The sequence below is a fragment of the Mandrillus leucophaeus genome, unplaced genomic scaffold, assembly GCF_000951045.1.
Source record: "Mandrillus leucophaeus isolate KB7577 unplaced genomic scaffold, Mleu.le_1.0 Scaffold1491, whole genome shotgun sequence".
Classification (NCBI taxonomy): Eukaryota; Metazoa; Chordata; class Mammalia; order Primates; family Cercopithecidae; genus Mandrillus; species Mandrillus leucophaeus.
The window spans coordinates 173,872-197,178 of NW_012101467.1; the positions used below are offsets into that span (position 1 = coordinate 173,872).

The 23,307-nt window shown below is 42.6% G+C and overlaps 1 protein-coding gene across 1 annotated transcript in view; it reads right to left on the bottom strand.

The window, feature by feature from the left end:
• ADCY2 (adenylate cyclase 2 (brain)) overlaps positions 1–23,307 on the bottom strand; it is a 215,173-nt gene that overhangs the window by 43,569 nt on the left and 148,297 nt on the right. The window contains exons 15-16 of the mRNA XM_011974827.1: positions 15,387–15,506; positions 9,353–9,522 (exon numbers count right to left, since the gene is read on the bottom strand). Of these exons, the coding sequence (XP_011830217.1) occupies positions 9,353–9,522; positions 15,387–15,506 (290 nt within the window). The remainder of the gene's footprint in view (positions 1–9,352; positions 9,523–15,386; positions 15,507–23,307) is intronic.

Genomic DNA, 23,307 nt, shown 5'->3' on the forward strand with positions numbered 1-23,307 from the left:
CAGCACAGCTGAAGTGACCGATGGGTGCAGATGTTTAAAACCAATTCTGACTCTGACTTTCATGAATTTTAAACTCTTTTTACTCTACATTGACCGTGCTCGTGCTATATTGAATAGTGAAAGTGGCACCACACAGTTAACATCCTAAGAAGCTAGTGCAGGCTGAGTTTTTAATTTGCACGCTGCTTTGTGAACATCACATTACTTTACAATTCCAAGGGGCCAGAGAAAGCATCTATGACATCCCCTTCTTCCACCCACCACCCCCATAATTCCTAAACTAAGAGTAAATCTCAGGCCAGGGTTTATAAGAGCTTCATCAGTGCAACAAATCAGAATGAAGTCCCCTTTGCATTTCTAACTAAAGGACCAGATGCCCCAAACATACAGAGCCAGCTCAGGCCCCTCTCACGGACAGAGAGACGTAGGTAGGACCCTCTTAGGCAATTCAAGACCTGGCTGGGTTTTCAGTTAATCAGACAGAAAATTCACACAAGCAACCTATTGGAAGAAATCCTGTCTGGGGAGTCCTTACGTTAATGCATTTGAATCTTGGTTTATGGGACAGAAATACCCTGCTCCACCCATCTCCCAGATCTTGAGTCTCCCTGAGGAATAGCGATGGGTGGAAGGGGAGCTTGGAGGAAGCTAGACCAGCAGAGCCTCTCCCTGCAGGACTGGGGAGTGGACTGGAAAGTGCAGACCTAAACGGATCTTAGGAATCACGAGGCACCCGCAGCCCACAGAACCGACTGGTGTACCAGTACACAGCTGCCTCTTTCTCTTCTGAAGTTCTCTGACAACTACTAGGAACTCCATCTGGCTTTTCTGGATTTCACTTGGATTTCTCAAGACTTCTTTCATTCCGTTAGCAAAAGAGAACTGCCAACTCCTACTGAAGGCCTTCTCTCTTGTGTGGGCCACTTGTGGATGGATGCTGTTAGGGTCCCCATGGTTTCAGTGACTTATTTCTCCACTGTAGATCGGTTCCTAGATCTCCTCACTCTTTGTGTGTCCGTGGGAAAGGTGGGAAGAAGGAGGGGCATGGAGCATGGTGGGAGACAGAAAGAGGTACAGTAAAATCCCAGGACATCTTTCTGGCAGAGTAGTCAGTTGTGTTGATCTCTGAATTAATTTCCTAGAGTCGCTATAATGAGGTAGCATAAACTAGGTGACTTAAAATAACAGAAATGTGTCATCTCAGAGTTCTGGGGGCTAGAAGTCTGACAGTAGGATGTTCTCAGGGCCTTGTCCTTCTGAAACCCTTAGGGAATCCTTCCTTGCCTTGGTCTCACTTCAGGTGGTTTGCTGGCCATCACTGGCTTTTCTTAGCTTGCCACCACGTGACTCCAATTCCTGCCTTCATCATCACGTGGCATTCCTGCGCGTCTGTCTCTTCACCTGGCCATCTGCTTAGGAGGGCATCACTTACACTGGATTATCGGTCCCCCTCCTTCAGCATGACTTCATCTTAACTAATTCCACTTGCAATGATTCTATTTCCAAATAAGGTCACATTCTGAGACACTGTGGATTGAAGTTTTATATCTTCTTTTGGGGGACACAATTCAGCCCAGCAATCAGGTCAGCTGTTTAGAGAAATATGAGCTGCACAGCTAGTTGGGTATGAGCTCGCTCTCTCTCTCTCTCCCCAACTCGCTCTCTCTCTCTCTCTCCCCTCCCTCTCTGTTTCTTTCTCTCTCCTTTATGTTTTAAGGATGAAATCTACTTTGGACTCTCATGTGTTAGGGTGGTGCCATCACTGAGTTATGAAATAGGGAAGATACAGCTAATATAACTGAGAAAGTTTGTAACTCTATGATTTCCAATACAACGACAATGGTAGCCAAAATGTGATAGAACACACTTCCTTTCATATCCAAAAACCAGACACTGGGGACTCAGATGCTCACATGCCACACAGGCATCTGCAGTTGGCCCTCCACCTGAGGTTGTTAATGGAGTAATGACTTTGCTTGTCAAGTTTCAGGAGTACAAAAGAACACCACACCCCAATATACTGGCTGAGGGAGATGGAGGAATTGCTCAGTGAACCAGCCTCCAACTTGAAGGCAAACACTTCAGATGGAGTAAAAAAGGACATTTTCATGATCCTCAGGAGGGAAAGCAGTCCAGGCACATAGACACAAACATTATCTTACCTTCAAAAACTTTACATTTCTGTGGGTGAATATTTTTAAGAATAAAAGTACCCGAAGGAGCCTAATTTCTGTTGTGTTGTCAACAGTGGCTAGCTGAGGTAAAGTCATATATTCTCAGGTCACTAATTGGGATAAATAAAAAAATCAGTTCACTGATCACTGAGGGCCACGACTCATAAAGACCAGACTAACAAGGAGACAATGACTTCCTTCCCCTTCACCCATACAATATCCTCATGGTCTTCAGCTAATCTATCTTTTATCTTTTTTTCATGCCTCTAGTTACACCATTACGTTAGAAAATACCTGGCTTTGTTCACAAATGACCACCAAATCCTCAGGAATCATCAATGTCAAATGATGCTGAAAGCAAATGTCTTGTCCGAAATGATAATGCCACACGGACGAGTCTGCTCACTGAGCCTCACTCAGCAAGGGACTGGGACCTCAATCACAGAGCCAGAAGACAACACTGTCCCGCGTAAAACAAGGCAAAACACCCCAGAAAACTAATCTGAGGTTAACATGCATAAGCCAAAATAAGTCAGTCCCAAGCCTTGTCAGAAAATCTTCAACCAACTCTGGCTTGAGAAGCAGCAGGGAATTGCTAAGATGCCCTCGGTCTACTTTCATGGTGCCCTCTCCTGCTGTGTTCGTTGCAGATCCTGTGGGTTTCCTCTTTGGACTCTTCTCCCCAACTTGAGTCACTGAGGCAGTACCTTCCTCCTGGCCCGTGGCAGGCTGGTAAAGTGTGAGGTCAACGGCTCAGCCAGGGTTCCCACGCTCTGTATCAAGGGCATTCCATGCAAGTGTGTTGTGAGAATGAGTAAGTGAGTGGACAAACAACTGTGTTGGCTTGGAAATGGCTCGTCTTCCCTAAGGGGTTTCTGGGCATTCTCTCCTCCCTGGATTGGACACAGATGCACCAGAATGCCACGTGAACTTGCAGTGAAGATGGCCCAACATCCTCCAGGGACAGATGGCTCAAAGGCTCCCGCTTTTTCAGAGTGGTCATAAATGCCAAGCCAGACATGGCGGTGCTGCAGCAGAACCACAGAGTAAGGAATAGGCTCCTGCTTCGAAAAGAGCTCCGGAGGCAGTGGCAGGTCAGAAGAGATGACAGAAGTGTGTGTTAGGGGGGTTGGACTGGGAGTGCTGGCCCTTTGCTGTGGAGACAATCATGTGTCCTGATTAATGCAGCTGTGGTTTCCTTTTGTGGAGAAGAGTGATTTTAAGTCGGAAGCCACTGCTGCCTCAGCGCGATCTGATGTGGTCGGGCTGGCCGTGGCTTTAGCATCACATGGAAGAACTGATGATGAGAAGCATCGCACAGTCTATGGAGTCTATGCCACAGGCCCTGTGAATCCCTCCCCCCATTCTAAAATCAAACAGAACAAAACAAAAGAGCCTAAATATTGAGTTTCTTCCTGCAGATGAGTCCAAACCACAGGACATTTTCTGTTTTAGGTCAGATAGAGAAGTAGTTCACTAATGGTTGCTCTTTATAGAAGGAAAAGAAGCTTGTTAGACCCTGCATAGCCCTAGGACAACTTGCTTTGTTGTTAAAGTGATGCGGCTGGGATGGCTTCCCTCCCTGCTGCCCCAAGAGTGGGTATCAGGCACAGAAAAGCATGCTGTGCTCCTCGCTTTCTGAAATGGCAGAGGGTGCAGGAAACAGGCAGAGTGGGGAAAGCTGAGATGGTAAATCTGAAAGGAATCGAAAATCTTTTCAATATTAACTTGATTATATTATGGCTTGGAATGCAAATTTGTAATATAGCCTTCATTTAAAGAAAAGACATGAAAACAATGTCAGGTGCTTGGGAATATCCACAGACCATCTGCCCCAGAGCGAGACCTGCAGCTCTTCCCGACCTCTCCCGTGAGGGGTGGGTTTTCTTGTTCTTCCTCAAGACTTTCTTTCAGTTCATCATCAATCAATCCCTCATTAGGACATTGTCAAAATAATCGCAATATCCCAAATTCCAGCCATTGGGATTTCCGAGACACTGGAAAATCAGGGAAAGCAGAAAAATGCCACAAGGAAGGTGCTTCGTTCATGCATCTCAATGACAGGTGCAAGTCCAGGCATCTCCAGTGCTCTTCCTCATAGGAAGGCTGGGAAGGGAAACTTTTGCAGACATTTCAGCCAGTTGCCATCTACAGCTTCTGGATAAGGCTAAGCGCTGATCACTGCTGCTTAAACTCTGTATTTATGCACTTTCCAGAAAGTATTTATTTTACTGGGCTAAAGTTGCAGCACAGAACTAATTGGTCTTTGGGGATGCTTGTGAGTTAGCCGCTCTGTTCAAGCTCTCCATGTCCCATGTGTCTCTAGAATTAAAGGTACATTTCTAGCCACCAGGTGAGTGAACATAATGGCTTGGTCCAAGCGAAATAACACCGATCCCTTGAGACTTTTCAGTTCAGCAAGAAAAAAAAAACTCAGGAAAAATCCGACAACTTCTTGCAGACTCAGTAGCAAAAGCCTTTGTCATGGGAAGGATAAGTGTCTTCGAGACAAAAACAGCTTCCAGCAACATCCGTTGTTATTAATATCACTATCACCTTGAAGAGCAGCTGGTGTCTCAACAGCTCTGGCTAAGGGCTTTGGGAGACAGTGTCACAGATAGGAACTACAACCATTATCGATCCATTCACAGACAGTACTGAGGACTGCTATGAACACCAAAGAACAGAAAACATCTGAGAACCTCCTGAGCTACCTTCAGCAGGAGGCGACTTATCTGAATCACGCCCCAGCAGGTCACGTTAAATACCGGGACACTCCTGGCCTCCTTCCTAATGGATTTTCAATGGCACACTCTCTCCGAGTGGTCTTTCTTTCCTCCTGAAAAGTCTACTCTTCACACTCTTGAATGTGTAAGAATGTCTTAAATACCATTTTCTTAATTATTCATCGATACGAAGTTTTTCTAGCGCATCCCTCTCCTTTTTCCTCTGCCCACTCCATTGGTTTGTAACATCTTGTTGGCCCATCCACGAGCAATGTCAAGTTCGTTATGAAAAGGCCCTGCCACCGGAGCCACGATGAAGCCACATGCAGGACAAAGTATAGAGGAAGACGGCCGGTGCTGCCTTTAAACAGAGATGCCCTCCCTGAACTTTCCTTTGAAATATAAAGATATGAACAGAACCTGAAGTGGATACTAAAAGACACACATCCTCAGTGATCTGGAGATACACTCTGTCTTCAGGGAAGCAGGTAAGGCGAGAGATTTCAGGAAGCCGGTGTCAGGCTCTTCCCATTGTTTGAGAGCACGACCTGCTTTTGTTCATTCATTCAACAGATTTTTGTTGAGTACTAGATGCCAGGCACTGTTATAAACCATGGTATTTGGTTCAGATCTTTTCTTCTGCATGATTCAGGAGAGTGCGTTAAAGTCCTCAGCACATATGTGTATATCACAGAAAAGGGGCTAACAGGCAACAGAGGCCACGTCCCCTTCACCCAGGATGGGTACCTTCCACCTTTCCTGGGTGAAACAGGCAGAGGAGCTGCTTGGTCCTCCGGCATACCGAGGAGTGAAAGCCAGAAGCTTGAGGGAGGTCTATGTATTAGTCGGGGTTTTCCAGAAGGATAGAACCAATAGGATGTATGTATATATAGAAGGCAGTTTATTACCGAGAATTGGCTCACCGGATTGCATGGTGAAGCCCCATGACAGGCCATCTGCAAAGCAGGGAAAGAGAGATGCTGGGAGAGGCTCAGTCCAAGTCCCAAAGCCTCAAAACCAGGGAAATCAACAGTGCAGCCTTCTGTACTGAGAACCCTGGAGATGCTGCTGTACAAGTCCCAGAGTCCAAAAACCAAAGAACCTGGAGTTTGATGTTCAAGGGCATGAAGCATCCAGCACAGGAGAAAGATGGAAATCAGAAGACCCAGCAAGCCAGCTTATCCCACCTTCTTTCACCTGCTTTGTTCTGGCTGCGCTGGCAGCCAATTGGGTGGTGCCCACCACACTGAGGGTGGGTCTTCCTCTCCGAGTCCACCAACTCAAATGTCAGTCTCCTCTGGCAACACCCTTGTACACACACCCAGAAACAATACTTTATCAGCCATCTAGGCATCCTTCAATCCAATCAAGCTGACACCTAACATTAACCATCACAGTGTCATAGGAGCACTCAAGGCCAATGAGGAGCAGGTCTAGGGGCCTTGGTGGACAGCAAGGACACTGACCTGCCACAGTCAAGCAAGGGTCCCAGAAAGAAGACCAGAGCAGGAGAGAGAAGGCAAGAATGTGGTGCCCAGAGACAAGTCACCAAAGGGATGGGACCAAATGCTATGACTTCAATGGTACAGACGGACTCAATCAGAAAAGGCGGAGCTGCCTGGCCATCCTGTGAGCCAGCTCCCGCCTTCAGGGACACCTCTGGCTTTGGGATTAAGTGATGTTCATTCTCAAGGCACCACACTGCACAGATTTTTTTTTTTTTAAAGGATCTCACTTTCATATTGGGAAGTGTGTGTCAGCATCAATAAGCAAGGCAAAGGATGAGAAAACTGATGTCAATTATTTGATGGGGAAAAGTTCTTGGATCTCAGAAAAGAGAAGGAAAACATTGACGTTGGTTGGTTTTACCTCTGGCACAAGTCACAGGGTTATGTAAAACAGGCAATGAGGCCGGAGAAATTGGGAGGCTTCTAAACTCCCACTTTCAGAGTGGGAGTTAGTTTTAAGTGCACATCATGGAATATTCATTGATTTTGAGGTATTATGCTTTTCTGCTATTACATCAGTAAGACTCATCTTTCCACAGAAGATGCTTCTGAGAATATTGTGCAGCCTGTTCAGGGATCAGTTCAAGAAGTGCCAGAACTTCTGATCAAAATTAGGAAGTGGGAAAAAATAATGAGTAAGACCTACTATTTCATAGCACAACAAGGCGACTACAGTCAACAATAACTTAATTGTACATTTAAAAATAACTAAGGCCGGGCGTGGTGGCTCATGCCTGTGATCCCAACACTTTGGGAGGCTGAGGTAGGTGGATCACTTGAGGCCAGGAGTTTGAGACCAGCCTGGCCAACATGATGAAACCCTGTCTCTACTAAAAAAAAATATATGTAAAAAAGTAGCCGGGCATGGTGGCAGGCACCTGTAATCCTAGCTACTAGAGAGGCTGAGGCAGGATAATGGCTTGAACCCAGGAGGCAGAGGTTGCAGTGAGCCGAGATTGTGCCACTGCACTCCAGTCTGAGCGACAAAGCAAAATTCTGCCTCAGATAAATAAATAAGTAAAAAGTGTCATTGGATTATTTGAAACACAAAGGATAAATGCTTGAGGGGATGGATATCTTATTCTCCATGATGCGATTATTTCACATTGCAAGATGTATGAAAACATCTCATGTACCCCATAAATATGTATACCTATTATGTCACCACAACATTTTTTTAAAAAATAGGAAGTGAGAGACAGGCACGTGCTCCCAAGGAGGGTGCTAGCTTTACTGATGGAAGTGAAGGCAAGTCGCTGAGGTTTCTCAAGTCGGTCTCCCTAGCTTCAAGGTCATTGCAAAGACAAACCGAGCTGCAAGCACAAAAGAGCTTTAATACAGTGAATGTGATCTAAAGGTAAAACTCCTTTTCTTCAACCTGATAACTACTCTCCTGCTGTGGGGGTTCTACTCAGAGATTGCCTGTCTCCTCAAGTGCCTCACTGAGGTCCCCAGAAGCAATTCTCTCCACACCAGGAACTTGGTAATCTGATTTCTTCTTTTGCTTCGGATGTGTAACATATTCAGGGGATTTAAATTTAATAAAGGGAAACTTAGTAGGGTTATCAGCTGCGTGTGAAAATCAATAATGCTACATTTATTTAGGAATACAACACAGGCTTTCTGGATACAGCAGAGCAATAGTAAAGCATGTTTAGTTGGCAATTTTGAGAATTTATTGGAAAATTAACTTCCATTCTCATTTTGGCTAAGGAATCATAAATATAATTACGCATTTTTGCAACTCCACTGCCTGAAGCTTGATTACAGATAGTAGAGTTTCACTGTGTGGAGGACGACGAAAATTAAATTAGGTGAAAAGAATGGGTTGCATCTTCTGCAAAGGTTCTTATTGCTAAGAAGTGTCTACACAGTGCGATGACTGCCATTCCTAGCACCAGGTCTCCAGTGGAGAAATAGGTGGCCATGTACTATCTACACAAAACAACTTTCTGGAGTAATAAATCAGTGCAAATATTTAAGGCATTTATATTATTTTAAAATAAATATAGAAATAGGATGGAGGACAGTGCAAAGCCCTCCTAGAAAATACTTTGACATCTGATGGGTTCAGAAATAAACCTAACGCTTGTTATAAAATGTTTTGTTTTTGAGATGTGATGTGGAGAGTATCATAACGATTAAAACAATTTTTTCAAACAAATATTCATTGTAAGTTTCCATATATATTCATATACGGAAGTAATTCGATAACAGGAAACTGGTTATAAATCTGAGTGAGTGCACCCGGTAGAATCATTCTTGCTGCATCTAGCCTTACAGTTGAAAGACCTAAAGCAATCATATATTTTCTTGGAAGTCAATTTCTCCATAGAACAAAGAATTTTCAGGATTGACAGTTCCTCTTCCCCATAACAGTATTTTAGAAAATCACTAGTGAGAAATATAACACTGTAAATTGTGAATACAGTTACTTATTTTTTCAATATCTTGCTTTGAACTGAGGGCCATTTTGCCTTCCTGAGGACACTTGGCAATTTCTAGAGACATTTCCAGTTGTCATGACTTGGGGCATTGGAGATTGTGACTGGCATCCAGTGGGTAGAGGCCAGGGATGTCACTAAACACCCTACCTACTACGCACAGGACAACGCCCCCCCCACAGAGAATTATTTAGTCCAAAATATCAATAGTGCTGAGGTGGACAATCTTAGATTACTTTTATCAATATAGTATAGGTTATAACACAGTTCTTCTCTCGAAACCACTTCACATCTTCTATGTGTGTTTGAGAATACATAATCAGATGTAATCTACAACAAAAACACGTATCATCTTTCTGAGGTATCACTTCAAAGAAATTCTCTCAGAATGATTTGTCGATGACAATGACATCGCTAACTTGCATTTACTCAACACACACTCACTCTATCCACATGCTAGGAAAGAACTAAAGTAACAGAAGGAAGAGGCAGCGGCTCACCTCTCAAACAAGACCTGGCTGTAGTCGCCCAGGACGTGGGCGTGGGTGTGGAGTAGGATGGTGTTGTAGCCCACCAACGCCACCATCATGATCAACATCTTCAGCTCGTAGTTCACCCGCAGGAACACGGAACAGGATATCAGTCCCAGAATGCAGCTGTAGATAAAGTACTGAAACAGCAAAGGACAACAGACAAATCCTTAGGATCTCTTCTAAGAAATGCTGAAACAATTACAATCAGGGGCCACCGCCAATCTCATTTGGTCAATATATAAGCCGGCTATGAAAACAGAGGCCTGTTTCTTATCTTTGATCCAGGGGCAAATGCCTGCATACATTAAATTCAGAAAAAAAAAATCATCCAAAGCTTTCTGACCCAACCTTGCATGATAAATAAAAATAAGCATGTATATTGCCACTTTTTAGGAATAAAATTGCAAAAAAAACTTACATGGAAGACACATCATTATAATCCAATGTTATTTATTTCTTGAAAATGAAAACATTGTGGCCTCCTATACATTCCTTAAATGTAAGTTAACGTCTATAGAATCTTTTTTGGCCTTTCAATTCTTTAATTCATTAAGATAATATAAATCATTACAGACAACTGTTAAAAGCAGAAGGAGGCCCAGACATTTTATTAAAAGAGAAACTGTGTGTCAGAGGGGCCTGTTTAAAACAGAAGGATTTAAATCAAAAGCCTTGACCAGGGTGAGTCATGAATCCCCGGGAGTTCAACAGGCACCAGAAGAAAGTGGAAGAACCAAGTGGGAGCCAGCGAGCTGGTATCGTCCATCTTAGGGCAGAGCAAGCTGCAGGCAGGCCTGCCCCAGGTGAACCATTTCCTCACCATTTACCACTGGCAGGCACCGATCAGATAGGCTTTGGATAGCTCTGAATTCAACTCTTCACTAGCTCATTAGCTCACTTATTTGCAGCCAGTGACCTAACTTGCTTGTATCACAGTGTCTGCATGACACTGTAAAATGAGGGTAATCATATTCTCCTTGTAGGTCATTGAAAACAACAGAGATAAAAGACTAATGCACAGAGCCCAGAGTCCTGCACGCCAGGAGGGACTCGCTGCAGGGAAACAGGCGCCATCTTCAGAAAGGCTTTATTTGCTCCATCATGGGGTTTCTGTGAATAAGGTTTGTGTTACTATCTCAGCATTCCTAGAACAGAGACAACACTCAAAAAAAAAAAAAAAAAAAAAAATTAAGACTTTTAATAAAACATAGATCTTATTGATTTTTTAAAACCTTGTCTTTTAAAATAGCCCAGCTTTTAAATTACTCGATTCTAATTTCATCATACTGAGTAAGCCAGGTAAGAGCTGCTTACTTTTGTCATTTGAGCTCTGCCTTTGATTTCCCCAGCTAAAGCCATCTACATTAAGCTATGTGGAAGGCTACTGATACTAGCTCAACAGTCCTGTTCCTGTGGAAGAAAGGAAAGTTGGAAATCGCAGCTTGCAGTGATCATATGGCAGGCTTTCTCTTTGTAAGAGGCACACTTGAGTGAAGGCAGCCTTAGAAATGAGTAGGAAATGAGTAGAAAAGCAGGAATGAGTAGAAATCCCATTAGTAAGGACTTCGACCTGGCACTGTGGCTTCAAAAGGAAGACCAATACCTCACACTGGATTACACACCAACTAGGTCACTCTTCAGGGAGTTAAAGTCTTTCTTTGCATGGGAATGTGAAGGCCACTCTTCATTTCAGGTGGAAGCATTTTAAGGAACACTGAGTGTTGTAAGCACAGTTTCTTAGCCACAATTGCCTGATGTCAGGTCTCCACTCTTCTGCCTCTCATGGCTTCCCACAACAGAGAACAGGAAAAGGAAAAGAATAGACCACGTGGGTTAATGTAGTAAAATGATAGAATCAACAGAGCTGTGAACAGGTGGACAGGCAGTATCTGAGAGGGAGGAGGGGTGTAGCACACCCTCTGAAAGGAGACCTTATTTCTAGAGAGTTCTGCCCTTGTCACCTTAGAGAAGTTACTAAGTATCTACTTTAGGGCAGGTCTGAGGACTCTGATACAAGGTACATTAATGCTCTATGTTGCTTAGAACAAGACCACTCAAAGTACAGCAGTGAGTTCTGCAAGACAGGGGCAGAATGTGGACAGAAACTTGGCAGAGTAAGCTTGTTTCTGATGAATATAATGAAATATGAGCTTGCATTTCATATGGTTTCTTTTTTAGTTCATTTTGCTGTTCATTCACCATTACATTTTTCAAAAGCATTAGTCTGTCATAGATTAGAAATTAAAAACACAAAACAAAGCAAAATGAGAAAAGGGCCTTCACAAAGAATTTGAGAAGCCCTCATTAATAACCTAGTAGCCCTTTAATAAATAGTCTTGAGTATTTAAAAACTGCTCCTTAAAACCAGGGAAATTGCCCCAGGAACTGGAGGGGGCAAGGCTCTTATTCAGGGATCCTGTCCCATCGGATTCCCCAAAGCAGCTGACCTTAACAAGGCAATCCTGTGTCCTCCACGAGTCACTCAAAGTAAAGATGATGATAACACCCATCTTGGAGAAGTCTCATGAAGATTGAGTAACAAAAGAGTTCAGAACAGCCTAGTCCATGAGAAACTTGGAAATTCTGCTATTATTACTACACACTAAAAGTCTTTTGTAAGTTTTAGTTTTTGAAAGAGCTCTGTTTCTAAAATTATGTTGAAAACCACTGTTATAATGAAAATTATCAACCAGTTCAACTTAATCAAATGAGAGAACAGAATAAGGAACCACTTATAAGAGGGTGTGTATGTATCAAGGGGTATATGTGGATTGTTTGGTGTGTGGGGACCTGGGGTAAAATTTTAAAGGTTCTCACAGTTTGAACCTTTGAACTATGTGTCAACACCTATAAAATATGCTAAGGTTCCACATTTCAAAATTCATTCTTAGGCTTTACATTTTTTATTTTCACATTTCAGGAACATCTACTAAAATATGTATGTTAATGGGAAGTATACTTTAGTCCATTTCTGTAAAATGGCCTTCTAGAATGTTTGGAGGCTGTGCAAGAGGTGATCTGGCATAAAAAGGTAGGTTGGGAACCTGTAAATAGCCATCCAGGGACGTGTGGGAGAGAACAGTGCAAGACGCCAGGCTGGGAGCCTGTCCTGGCTCCACGGTTTAGCGGACCAGGGAAGGCTCCAGATGGTCAGCGGCTCTGGCAGTAGGATTCTGAACCGACTTCTATTGGAGTGTACTTACTGGTAACCTGATTGCTAGTAATGTTTACCAGTTTCAACATAATCATTGAAACCAACTTGTATTTTACAGAAAGGTAACAGCCACCGCTATCGGGAGTAATTTATTAACACTAAAGTATCTGGGTCTTAGCTTCTTCACCTGCAAAACAAGAACCCCAATAATACCTACTTCACCAGGCTCATTTTTGGGTGAAATGACGTAATGCATACCAAGTGCCCGCTGTGGTACAAACAACCTACACTGCAAAGATTCTTTATGGCTAATTTTGGAATTTTAAAAGGACTATGTTTTCCTGCCACAGAAACAATACACCAGATGTTAAAGACTGGGAAATATACAAAAGGATATCTATAAAAATAAGGGTCTCTGATAATCCCCAACATCCACTTTAGCCACTATTCATTATTTGTATATGTGTTTCCAGTCTTTTTCTTTCTACTTATTATTGGCAGTATTGTTTTAAAAAATTAAGATCATACTGTTTTGTATTTTTTAAAACCATACTTTTCAATGAATAATATATTATGAATATGCATTTATATGTCATTAATTTTTTTTACAATGTCTTATATGGTGGTTAAGTATAACCTTATCCTGTGTTACAATAAAATTTATTTTAAAATTTGCATTTTCAAATTTTTAGGTTGTTTTCTTTCTTTTGCTTTCTTTTTGTTGATGTTATATAAACACATGCACAGACACGTGTTTGGTAAACCTTTTCACTTTTAAAATTAATTTTCAAAATTAGTATTACAGGGTAAAAAGTGTGTCTGTCTTGTGCTTTTTGATAATTATTGAAATTACCACTTAGAAGAGTTATATCACTTTATACCAGCACCAGCAGTGAGCTGGGCATGCTTCTCAGCTTGCTGGGCAACTTCAGGCATCACGTAACATGGGGTTTGAGAGAAACGACGCCTGTGTGGCACACACCCACAAAACGGCTTTTCAACTGTTCCCTGGGATCCTTTAGGGAGGAAGCCAGGATGTCTCCAGGCTCCTTGGGGACCGCTAAACCCGTGAGTTCACAATGCAGTTTCTGTGCAGCCAGTCCATGCAGACCTGGGGCTTCCTTGGCAACGCTGGCGAGGATCTTCAAGGCCTCATTATTGGAAAGATAGTAGCCGTTTACTAAATCCCACCTAGATTTTAGAGAACCTATTGTGTGCTTTTTCAGAATCTTTTAAAGACTGAGTAAATGTTGCCTTTCCCCACTTTAAGTTTTTAATAATTTTCTTTGACTGCAAATAAGATATTACACAGATTTACCTAAATGAAATTCAAAATGATTTCCTTATTCTTTTAGGGATGCCAAGTGTGGCGAGTTGTTTGGCTCAAACATAGTGGAAGGAGAGATTTAAAAAAGTATTGCAGCTATTCTTTTTTTTTCCTGTCAAAAAGCATCTTCATGTTAAAATTTTAAACTTAAAGTGCCACGTGGATGCGAAAGGGGGACGGCTTGGTCGTTGCACTCTCTTCCCAGCATCCAGCCTATGGATCATACGGATGCCAACACTATTGGATCAAGGAGGAAGAGGCAGGCCACACCGTTAATTTAAATATTTCTTTGAAAAAGAGAGCTCCAAATGGCCCACAAATGGCCCACAGTGAGACTACATTCAATAGACTCTCACGATGACTCCAGCTTTTCACTTTTCACATAACTAGAGAAGTCAACACCTAGTCCTCACTGGAGTTTATGATAACATCTCATTTGAAGGGCAGGATCTCCTGGGTAAGGGACGAACCTATACCACCCCCTCTTCCCAAGCCCATGGGGACACTGCTTTTGCACCTTGGCCATCTTGCCCATGACGTAGTCAAGGCCTCAGAAGCCTTCAGGAAAGAACACCAGAAGTCACTTCTATCTGTGCATGGAGCTGTGAGTTTCCCAAGAAATGAAATGATGGGAAGGGAAAAAAGAACAGAGCAAAATATCAAGGAAGAAAATCAGAGAAGGAGGAATGGGAAAATAAATCCACTTTATTGCCATAGCTAATGGAGTTAAAAATTTTGGTAGGGAATTTTGAAAGCATACATATTAAATTATCAATATCAGTCCCCAAAATAGTTCACTTAGCATTCTCAAAACTGATTATTTGAGACGGAAACTAAACAAGCATAATCTGCACTACTTCCAGATAATTATTTGGAAAGTGAAAAGGAGAGTATCAACACTTTTTTTTTTCACAAACGATGTATGGAAGAACAAAGTTGTTAAGCAGTAAATAACTGACTTAACTCTCCACTTGGAAGACTAATGTGTTAATACGTTTTGAAGTTTCAACCTAGGTCCTTTGGGATACTGGTTAAGATGAGTCAGTTAGCAAGAATTACTGGGGAACAGAATCACTGCGCAACGTACGCTGCCAAAGAAGAGGGAAGAAAATGAGATGTGGGTAGTTTTATCACAGCTTTAAGGGGGATAATATTAATTCACTGGAGCAATTGGCAATGTCTCTAAGTGAGAAACCCAGAAACACGGTGCCTTATAATTGAATGCCATATGGTAGGAAATATGCTAGAAGTGCTGTAGTGGTTAAGAGAAGAAGGCAAACATTACTGGTGAAAGCATCACAATAACATTGTAAGTTTTCAGATGTAAGTTTAGCCAGTCCCCAAGGACCCAGACTTCTAGCAGAGGCTGACATTTGTAAATTCAGGACCACTCAGGGATGGATACCAGAGAGGAAATGCAAAGTCTAGAACACATCTGAAACTTAAAAAGGATATATGTTAATCCAGACTACTAGCATACAGGAGAGCCACCAATGCAGTCATAATTGCAATGTTCTTACCGGGAGGAAAAATAAATTTTGCGCACGTAGAATCGCCGCCTGATTATTTGAGGCTGAAAAGCTTGTGTTTGTTGTATTGGCAGTTGGAGGGATTGTTTCCTCTGAGTCACTCAGGAAAAACTGCAAAGAGAAGGTTTTTTTTTTTCAATGAATTAGTGCAAATTAGATTAAATAACTAGCAGGTGGGTGTTAACTTTATGAATTCTGTGTTCCTTATGCACAGTCAACAGGATTGTTTATGTGGACTTGGGAATTCCTACTGAATAAGTAATTAACGATTTATTGTTCTATACATTCAATAGAGAATTTCAGAACTTCAAAATTCACATTAAAGAAATTAGAGACACCTCTATCAAACAGTAAATTAAAAGTACACAAAGCTCTTGGCAGAGGGAGTGGTTAGAATTACATTTGAAACCGATATCGCCTTTGAAGCCGGTATCACCATGTATATATTCAACTCTCTACCATCAAATCGGAGCCTTCAGAATGTTTTTTCCCCCAGTACCTTTGCCATCTTGGCTCAAACATTAAATGAGTCAATACAATCCTATGAATTTTTGATGTTTAGAATGAAAATTAATTTTATGGGCAAAATGCAATCGCCAGCCTCGACATTTGTATCTATTACTTGTGAGTGTTTGGCAACTCAGATCGTAAGGGGTGAACAATTTAAAAGGACGGATGTTCTCAGGACTGCTGGAAAGGGGATTTTAACTAAAAAACAGAAAGGTAATGCTGAGAAAATAATGAGCTCTTATGTAATGGTCACCAATATAAGCACCAGAAGGACAGCATCAACCTGTTAGCAAGGCAGGAGAAATTTGTCTCTCTCTCTCTCTCTCATCCTCTCTCGCTCGCTCGCTCGCTCTCTGTCCTACAGAAGCTGCACCCAGACTAAATACCCAAGGATCAGCCACTTTTCTGTCATGTGGCTAAGGGTCAGAGGAATGTTCTGGAAACAAACCAGAGAATCATGACTTCAGCCCATTCCTTTTACTGAAAGAAATTAATCTCATCCATAAACCTATTGAACAACTTGTGTTTTCTGCACAGGGTTAATCATACATATTCAAGGTTTAAAAAGTGAAACTTCCTTATACTTTCTACGGTTGCTTTTGTTTGTTTCTATTGAGTTATTTCCCTGGACTGCATAGTTCTGTCAAATACCTAAACTAATTTATTTGGATAGATAAGAAGACATTTATTTAGTCTATTCTTGAGAACATTCCCCTCATAGTCTATAGAGATATGAGATACAATATTTCTGCCCATTATATCATTTGATTAAATTTGGCAAAATGCTGATTTAAGCATCAAAGAAATATAGTAGATTTCTTTATGTATGATGAAAGAACTTGTAAAAATTGTCACATCCCTGGCCGAACTACAAATGTGCTAATATTTTGGAAAAAATTATATCAGGGATTAGAAAAGAAAATAATGGAATAATTGCTTGGCAAACATCAGGCTCCAAAAGGGTACAGATTTAGATTTAGATCTGATAGACCAAAAATCCAATTGATTTAAATATTTAAAAAAATCAACAAATGGCAAAGAAAAGGAGATTGTTTAGCTTGGTGGGTTACTAGTCTTAAGTGCCAAGGATCTTAAAATAATTAACAAAAACTTCTTGATTATATCACCATATAGGCAAAAAACTAGGTAAAATGAAGTGTTGCATTCTTGACATACAAAAAATGAGTAGTTTACTTTGTGAAAAATGTGTCTTGCAAGGAGGTTTTGCAATAAATATGATGGTTGAACTTGAAGAACAAGAGAAAACTCCAATCACTACACGTTTCCTAATCCACTTCTGCTATGTCTTTCTAGTAGTTATTAATATCAACTCCCCGTAAATTCAAGAAACTCTTCATTCTGTCTAAAATCATATTACAATTTTGAATCCACTTCCCTTCCTCTGTCTTCTTTGCATTTTAAAGTAACAAACTCATGTCATTCCCTAATTGTAGCCAGTCAAACACTCAAGAGAGTTACTAATCCCTTGCCCACCTTCCTTCCAGGTAAAACTAGCCCAACTTTCTCCACTGAAAATATTTTTAGCATCATAACGATTTAGGGAGCTCTTCTCTGGACCCAATTTAATTTTCTACAACCTTTGTCATAATTGGGACAACGATGTCATCATTCTGAACAAAACTTCCTAAATAAAATGCTAAGGAACACTGCATATTTTTAGTTTACTTGCAAATTTTACATTTCTCAGGCAATTTAAAACATATCAGAATTACATTTTTCGAATCACATTAAACTGTGAACAGGTGCTTTTGTATTGTTTTCTGCCTGATGACATCATTGTGTTTGTCATCTGGTTGGAATTAGAAGTCTACCTGACTAGACTACTAGTTAACTACGGCTAACTCCTTGTCTGGCTGGCTCACAGATTTATATATGCTTTACTTATAATAAATTTCTTGGAAATTTCTCAGAAGAAATTGCAAAATGCTGCGAGGAATCAAGTGATGACATTCTCAAAATGTCAGGAATAAAATGGCAGCACATTCGGCCGCTCATATGAGATTCTCAACAGCCAGCTGGAGACTAATACGGAAAAAACACTACCTATGAAACAAACATGGACCACCAATTGTTTTTCTCCACTTTTTATTGAGGTGTTGGTATCACATGGATAAACATCGAGTGTTTCAGATATCCCGTTAAAATCACACAATTCACTGGAAATAAAACTGACTTGGACATTTTGGCATTCAATACCAATGAGTAATGAGACTTAAAAAGCCAGTTCTCTGAACACACTGTTCCCATTGACCCTGGCTCTTGTAAGGGTCATTAAAATGCAGGCTGGGAATAAATATTAGTGACTGGAAATTGACGCGGAGCCTCGAGATGAACCGGCCCATCCACGCAGTCAACAGCAGAGGCAGGTCAGGGCAGCCTCAAGCCATCACACGTTATTCCTAACACATCTCTCCCCTTTGAGGTACAGAGTCATGGCAGACGATGACAGAGAGGCCGTTAACAAGGGCTGCTTGCCACTGGCTGGAAAAACGCAGGGCAAACCGAGGCTCACCTGCTGCAAAGCGACTGGGGCATCCAGAAGAAAAGGAACACCCGAGGGCACCATGCCAGGGGCAAGGAGCCAGACACAGAGGGACAGATATTGTGAGACTCCACTCACGTGGGGTCCCTGGAATAGGCAAATTCATAGAAACAGGAAGCAGCACAATGGTGACCTAGGGCTGGGGAGAGGGAGGATGGGGAGTGAGTGTTTGTTTCATAGAGACGGAGTTGCTGTTTGGGAAAATGAAAAACACTCTGGAGATAGATGGTGGTGATGGTCGCACAACATTGCAAATGTACTTAATGTTACTAAACTGTATGTTTAAAAATTGTTCAATAATATATCTTATGTTATATATATTATACACAATTAAAAAATACATTAGAAACAGAAAAAACAAAGAAAGAAAATGAAAGCACTCTTCCTCTGCCTCAAAGGGCAAACTTAAACAAATCACAAGTGCTATACATGAGGACATGAATGAGGCTAGGACTTTAAACAGATGAAGTTTTCTGAGAGCAAGTTACATGTTCTTCCCAGTGACTTAAAGCATATGTGCTCCCACAGCCCCCCACCTCCGCCAACACAAGGAACTGTTATTCTTGCTGAAATGTGAGTCCGATGCCTGGATTAGTCTCACCGGGTTAACAACAGCTAAGAAATAGAAATACAACTTGAGGATGGGGCTCCCTCAGTCTGGAAAACGTGTTCAGAAAAGAAAAAAAATGCTGAGAAAAAACATGAAAAGCTATACTCCTTTAACTAGAAACTGCTCCCGGATGGACAGGTTCAAGTGGGACTAGGTAAAAAGAGACAGAAACAATCCTGGGACCATTGAACTGCATGTAAGTAAAGACTGAGTTTCACTCACATCCTTCAGCAGAAGGTGTCGCCTTCCTGACGTGAGTGACAGGAGCCCGCTTCCCTTGCACCGCCCTGCACAGGTGCCCCCTCCTAATCTGCCTGCCTGCTTGGGCAGTCTGAGTGCCGCATCAGCACCACCTCATGAGGTATGTGGCCCTGAGCGCTGCCTCCGCCTCACACAGTCAGAGTTCAGGAGCCCGGGGCATCTGCAGATCCTCAGGTGTGGCCAGAGGCAGAGCTCCATGGACAAGTCCTGCCTCTTCTGTGATTAATAAGACATTATACACAAGGCTGTACAGCTAGGTCATGTTATTTCCTTTCCGTACCTAACGTCAACTTTCCTACGGTTTTATATTTTTTCTTTGACATAAGTATAAGAGGAGCACCTGCGTGGAAAAGAACCACTAAGTTCATGGCACCAGGTATCAATACAAATGGTATTTTTCTGCACACTTGGAGGAATTCAGTGCCTGAGCAGTTCCGATTTCTTCTCCCCCTGCATCGATAGACAGGAAAAGGTAGGGGAAGGTAATTTAGCTTATTTCCTGCTTCTGCTGCTACAGAAGGCAGCTTGGTATGTGGCAAATCTGCAGAAGGCACATTAAAAGTATTAAAAAGTGTGATGAATGATTTTTGAGAAAGAAATAAATCTCAAGGGTCATCCATCATACTTTTAATGTGTCTTCTGTGGAGGAAGGAAAACAACATTGGAGACATATTTCTGTTACCAAAGGCAGTTGTTCTCTCTCTAAAGGATCGTAGCTACTGTTGAAAGAATGTCTCCTCCTAAATGATCAGCTTGTCAAACATTTATAGACAGTGACTGAACTGTCTGCAATCATGACTAATTATGCTATACAAAATAGAGTTAGCTTCCAAACCAGATTTGTTTCTCATTTATATCGTCTTTAAGAATTACGTGATAAATCCTGGTTTTATAAGGTCAAACTAGATGTTACAAAAGGAAATGGTTTCTTATTTAGAGGGCTGTATGCTTACCTATTCACTCACTCATTCTTTCATTTAATAACTAATGAATGGAAGGCACTTTCCTAGGACATGTGAAAAAAAAACCAAAGATTTCCTCAAAGTTCATTCTAGTATTATTCATAACACCCAAGATATGGAAACAATCTGTCTATTGATGGATGATTAGATAAAAAAATTTGGGGCTGGGCATGGTGACTCGCACCTGTAATACCAGCACTTTGGGAGGCCGAGGCAGCAGATCACGAGGTCAGGAGTTCAAGACCAGCCTGGCCAACATGGTGAAACCCCATCTCTACTAAAAATACAAAAATTAGCTGGGCATAGTGGTGGGCGCCTGAAATCCCAGCTACTCGGGGGGCTGAGGCAGGAGAATCATTTGGACCTGGGAGGTGGAGGTTGCAGTGAGCCGAGATCATCCCATCACATTCCAGCCTGGGTGACAGGGTGAGACTGCATCTCAGAAAAAAAAAAAAAAAAAGAAAGAAAGAAAAAGAAAAAAGAAAAAAAAAAGAACAAAATAGAAAAGAAATTTTGATACACACACATACACAATGGAAAATTATTTAGCCTTAAAAAAGAGAAAAATCTTGTCATTTGCAACAACATAGATGGATATGCAGAACATTATGCTAAGTAAAATAACCCAGGCACAGAAAAATGAATGCTGCATGATCTCACTTATATATGGAATAAACAAAGCTGAATACACAGAAACAGAGAGTAGAATGGTGGTTACCAGGTGTGGGGGAGGCCAGGAAATGGGAAGATGTAGGTCAAAGGGTACAAAGTTGCAGTCATGTGGGATGAACGCACCTAGATTACTAAAGCACAGTGGGAGGACTTGGTCAATAATACTCTGTTGTATTTAAGATTTGCTAAGGGAGTAGATTTTAGGTGCTCTAATCACACACAAGAGGTTATGTGGAAGGCGATGGATATGTTCAGTTGCTTGCCTGTAGTAATCATTTCACAGTTTATATGTATATCAAAACATCATGTTCCACAACTGAAATTTATATAATAAGAGAGAAAGAAAAAATGATCTCACTCTTACGTTTGCGTATATGATGTTAAATGTATTGTCCCCTAACTCATATGTGTTGCTACTGACCAGTGAAGGTCAACCCTCAGGAAGTGTACTCAATTTGCTTGCATGCACGGTGTGAACACACTCCTGACGGGCCAGGAGGAGGCTTAATTTTACAGGCATGTGTCAGTCACCCGAGGGTTCTGAGTAAAATCGGAACGCTAGCTTGTGCACCCTGCTGCCCTTCAAGTGCACTTTCATCAGCCCCTCTGCTACAGAGTCGACTTCCAACCCAGTCTCTCTCACAGCTTTCATCTACCAAGGCGCACTTGGTGCTTGGCCGTGCGCTCTCCTGGGAAGCTGGATCTTGGAACAGCAGGACTAATGCATACATGCAGGTTACAAAGTCGAGCCCAAAAAACCCATTTTAGAAAACACCCTCTGACTTCTGGCGTCTCAGGCCAATGCCCCTTGCCTGCCCCTCTCTCTGTCCAGGTTCCTCCCCCGTGATTTCTTCACATCCTTGCAGTATCCAGGAAATTGCATATGCAGAGAGCTGAGGCATTCTTGTGGCTCGTGGCGTGTCTGCAGAAAGGCTCTTTCAAGAAAGCCTCTCCTGTCCCTGTCTTAAATCTCTCACCTTGAGTTCCCCACCCTGAGGCCGTCCCCCTGAAGAAAGCTCTGGGACCACAGCAAGAACACCACTCCCCCCCACCCCTGCCTCCCAACCCTGTTCTTCAGGCAGAATGCGCCCGGCTGGCCAGTCTCGCTCCCATGAGCAGGTGCCTTGAGTGGATGAATGCAGCAGGTCTCCACCTGAGCCCTGGCATTTCTGTCTTTCTGGAGCCCAATGGTACCCCAGAAAATTGCTTGTTGTCTAGACATGGCACATTTTCCCTCTTCAGCTGTTTTCCATTCATTCTGGACTAAGCCCTAATTGGAAATAAATGATGTCACCATCCAGGCACGCCTGAGACCTAGAAGAGGAGGACTCCTTCCCCAGCAGAAAATGAGCCTCAAGTGATGCAAACATCCAGGAAGAAGGGGAGACCCACTTTGTGCCACTCGCTCATCTTACAGAAGGGCAGGAGGAGGGCTTCCAGCGGTGGACCTGGCCCATCAGGACCTCTCCACAGGGGACTGCCAGCCAAGGGCCTGCATTAGCCCAGGGAGGCTGTGGCCTGCATGGACTTGTCTGCTGAGCCCCTCCTTCCCCAGCAACAGAGGAGCCTTTGAACTAGCTGTTCTGGAGGCTGAGCGGGTGGCTGGAGGAGGTAGCTGTGGTGGCACCTTTCAGCGGCCTGCATGTCTGGGGAGCCCCGCAACAGGGCTGACCTCATGTTCTTTCTTGGGGAGCTCTGGAGAGGGAGCTGGGGGACACATGCAGGTGAGGTAGGGCTGCCAGCATGCTTGTACCCAAACTCATGACACAGGAAAACCTGCAGGAGTCGCACACATTCACCTCCAGAGAGCAGGGAGGACAAGCTACAGCTTATCTCTGAAGGCGCCTTTGCAGGTGTCACTAAGATCAATTTCTAGGCAACACAAAGAGATGGAGAGGCCATCCCACTCCTGCTGCTAGTGCTTGGCCCATCTGGGATCCAGGTGGTGTCACCCTCACCTGAATCTGCAGGTGTCTAAGAGGAACTTACGATCACTAGTTCCTAGTGAGAGGAACTCTGAGATCTGGAGGACTGGCCCCATGTAAACATTCAAGGACCTAATCTACTTCTTCAGGTGGATTTGTTTTTCTCTACTACTTTTTTTTTTTTTTTTTTTTTTTTTTTTTTTTTGAGATGGAGTCTCGCTCTGTCACCCAGGCTGGAGTGCAGTGGCCAGATCTCAGCTCACTGCAAGCTCCGCCTCCTGGGTTCCCGCCATTCTCCTGCCTCAGCCTCCCGAGTAGCTGGGACTACAGGCGCCGCCACCTCACCCAGCTAGTTTTTTGTATTTTTTTAGTAGAGACGGGGTTTCACCATGTTAGCCAGGATGGTCTC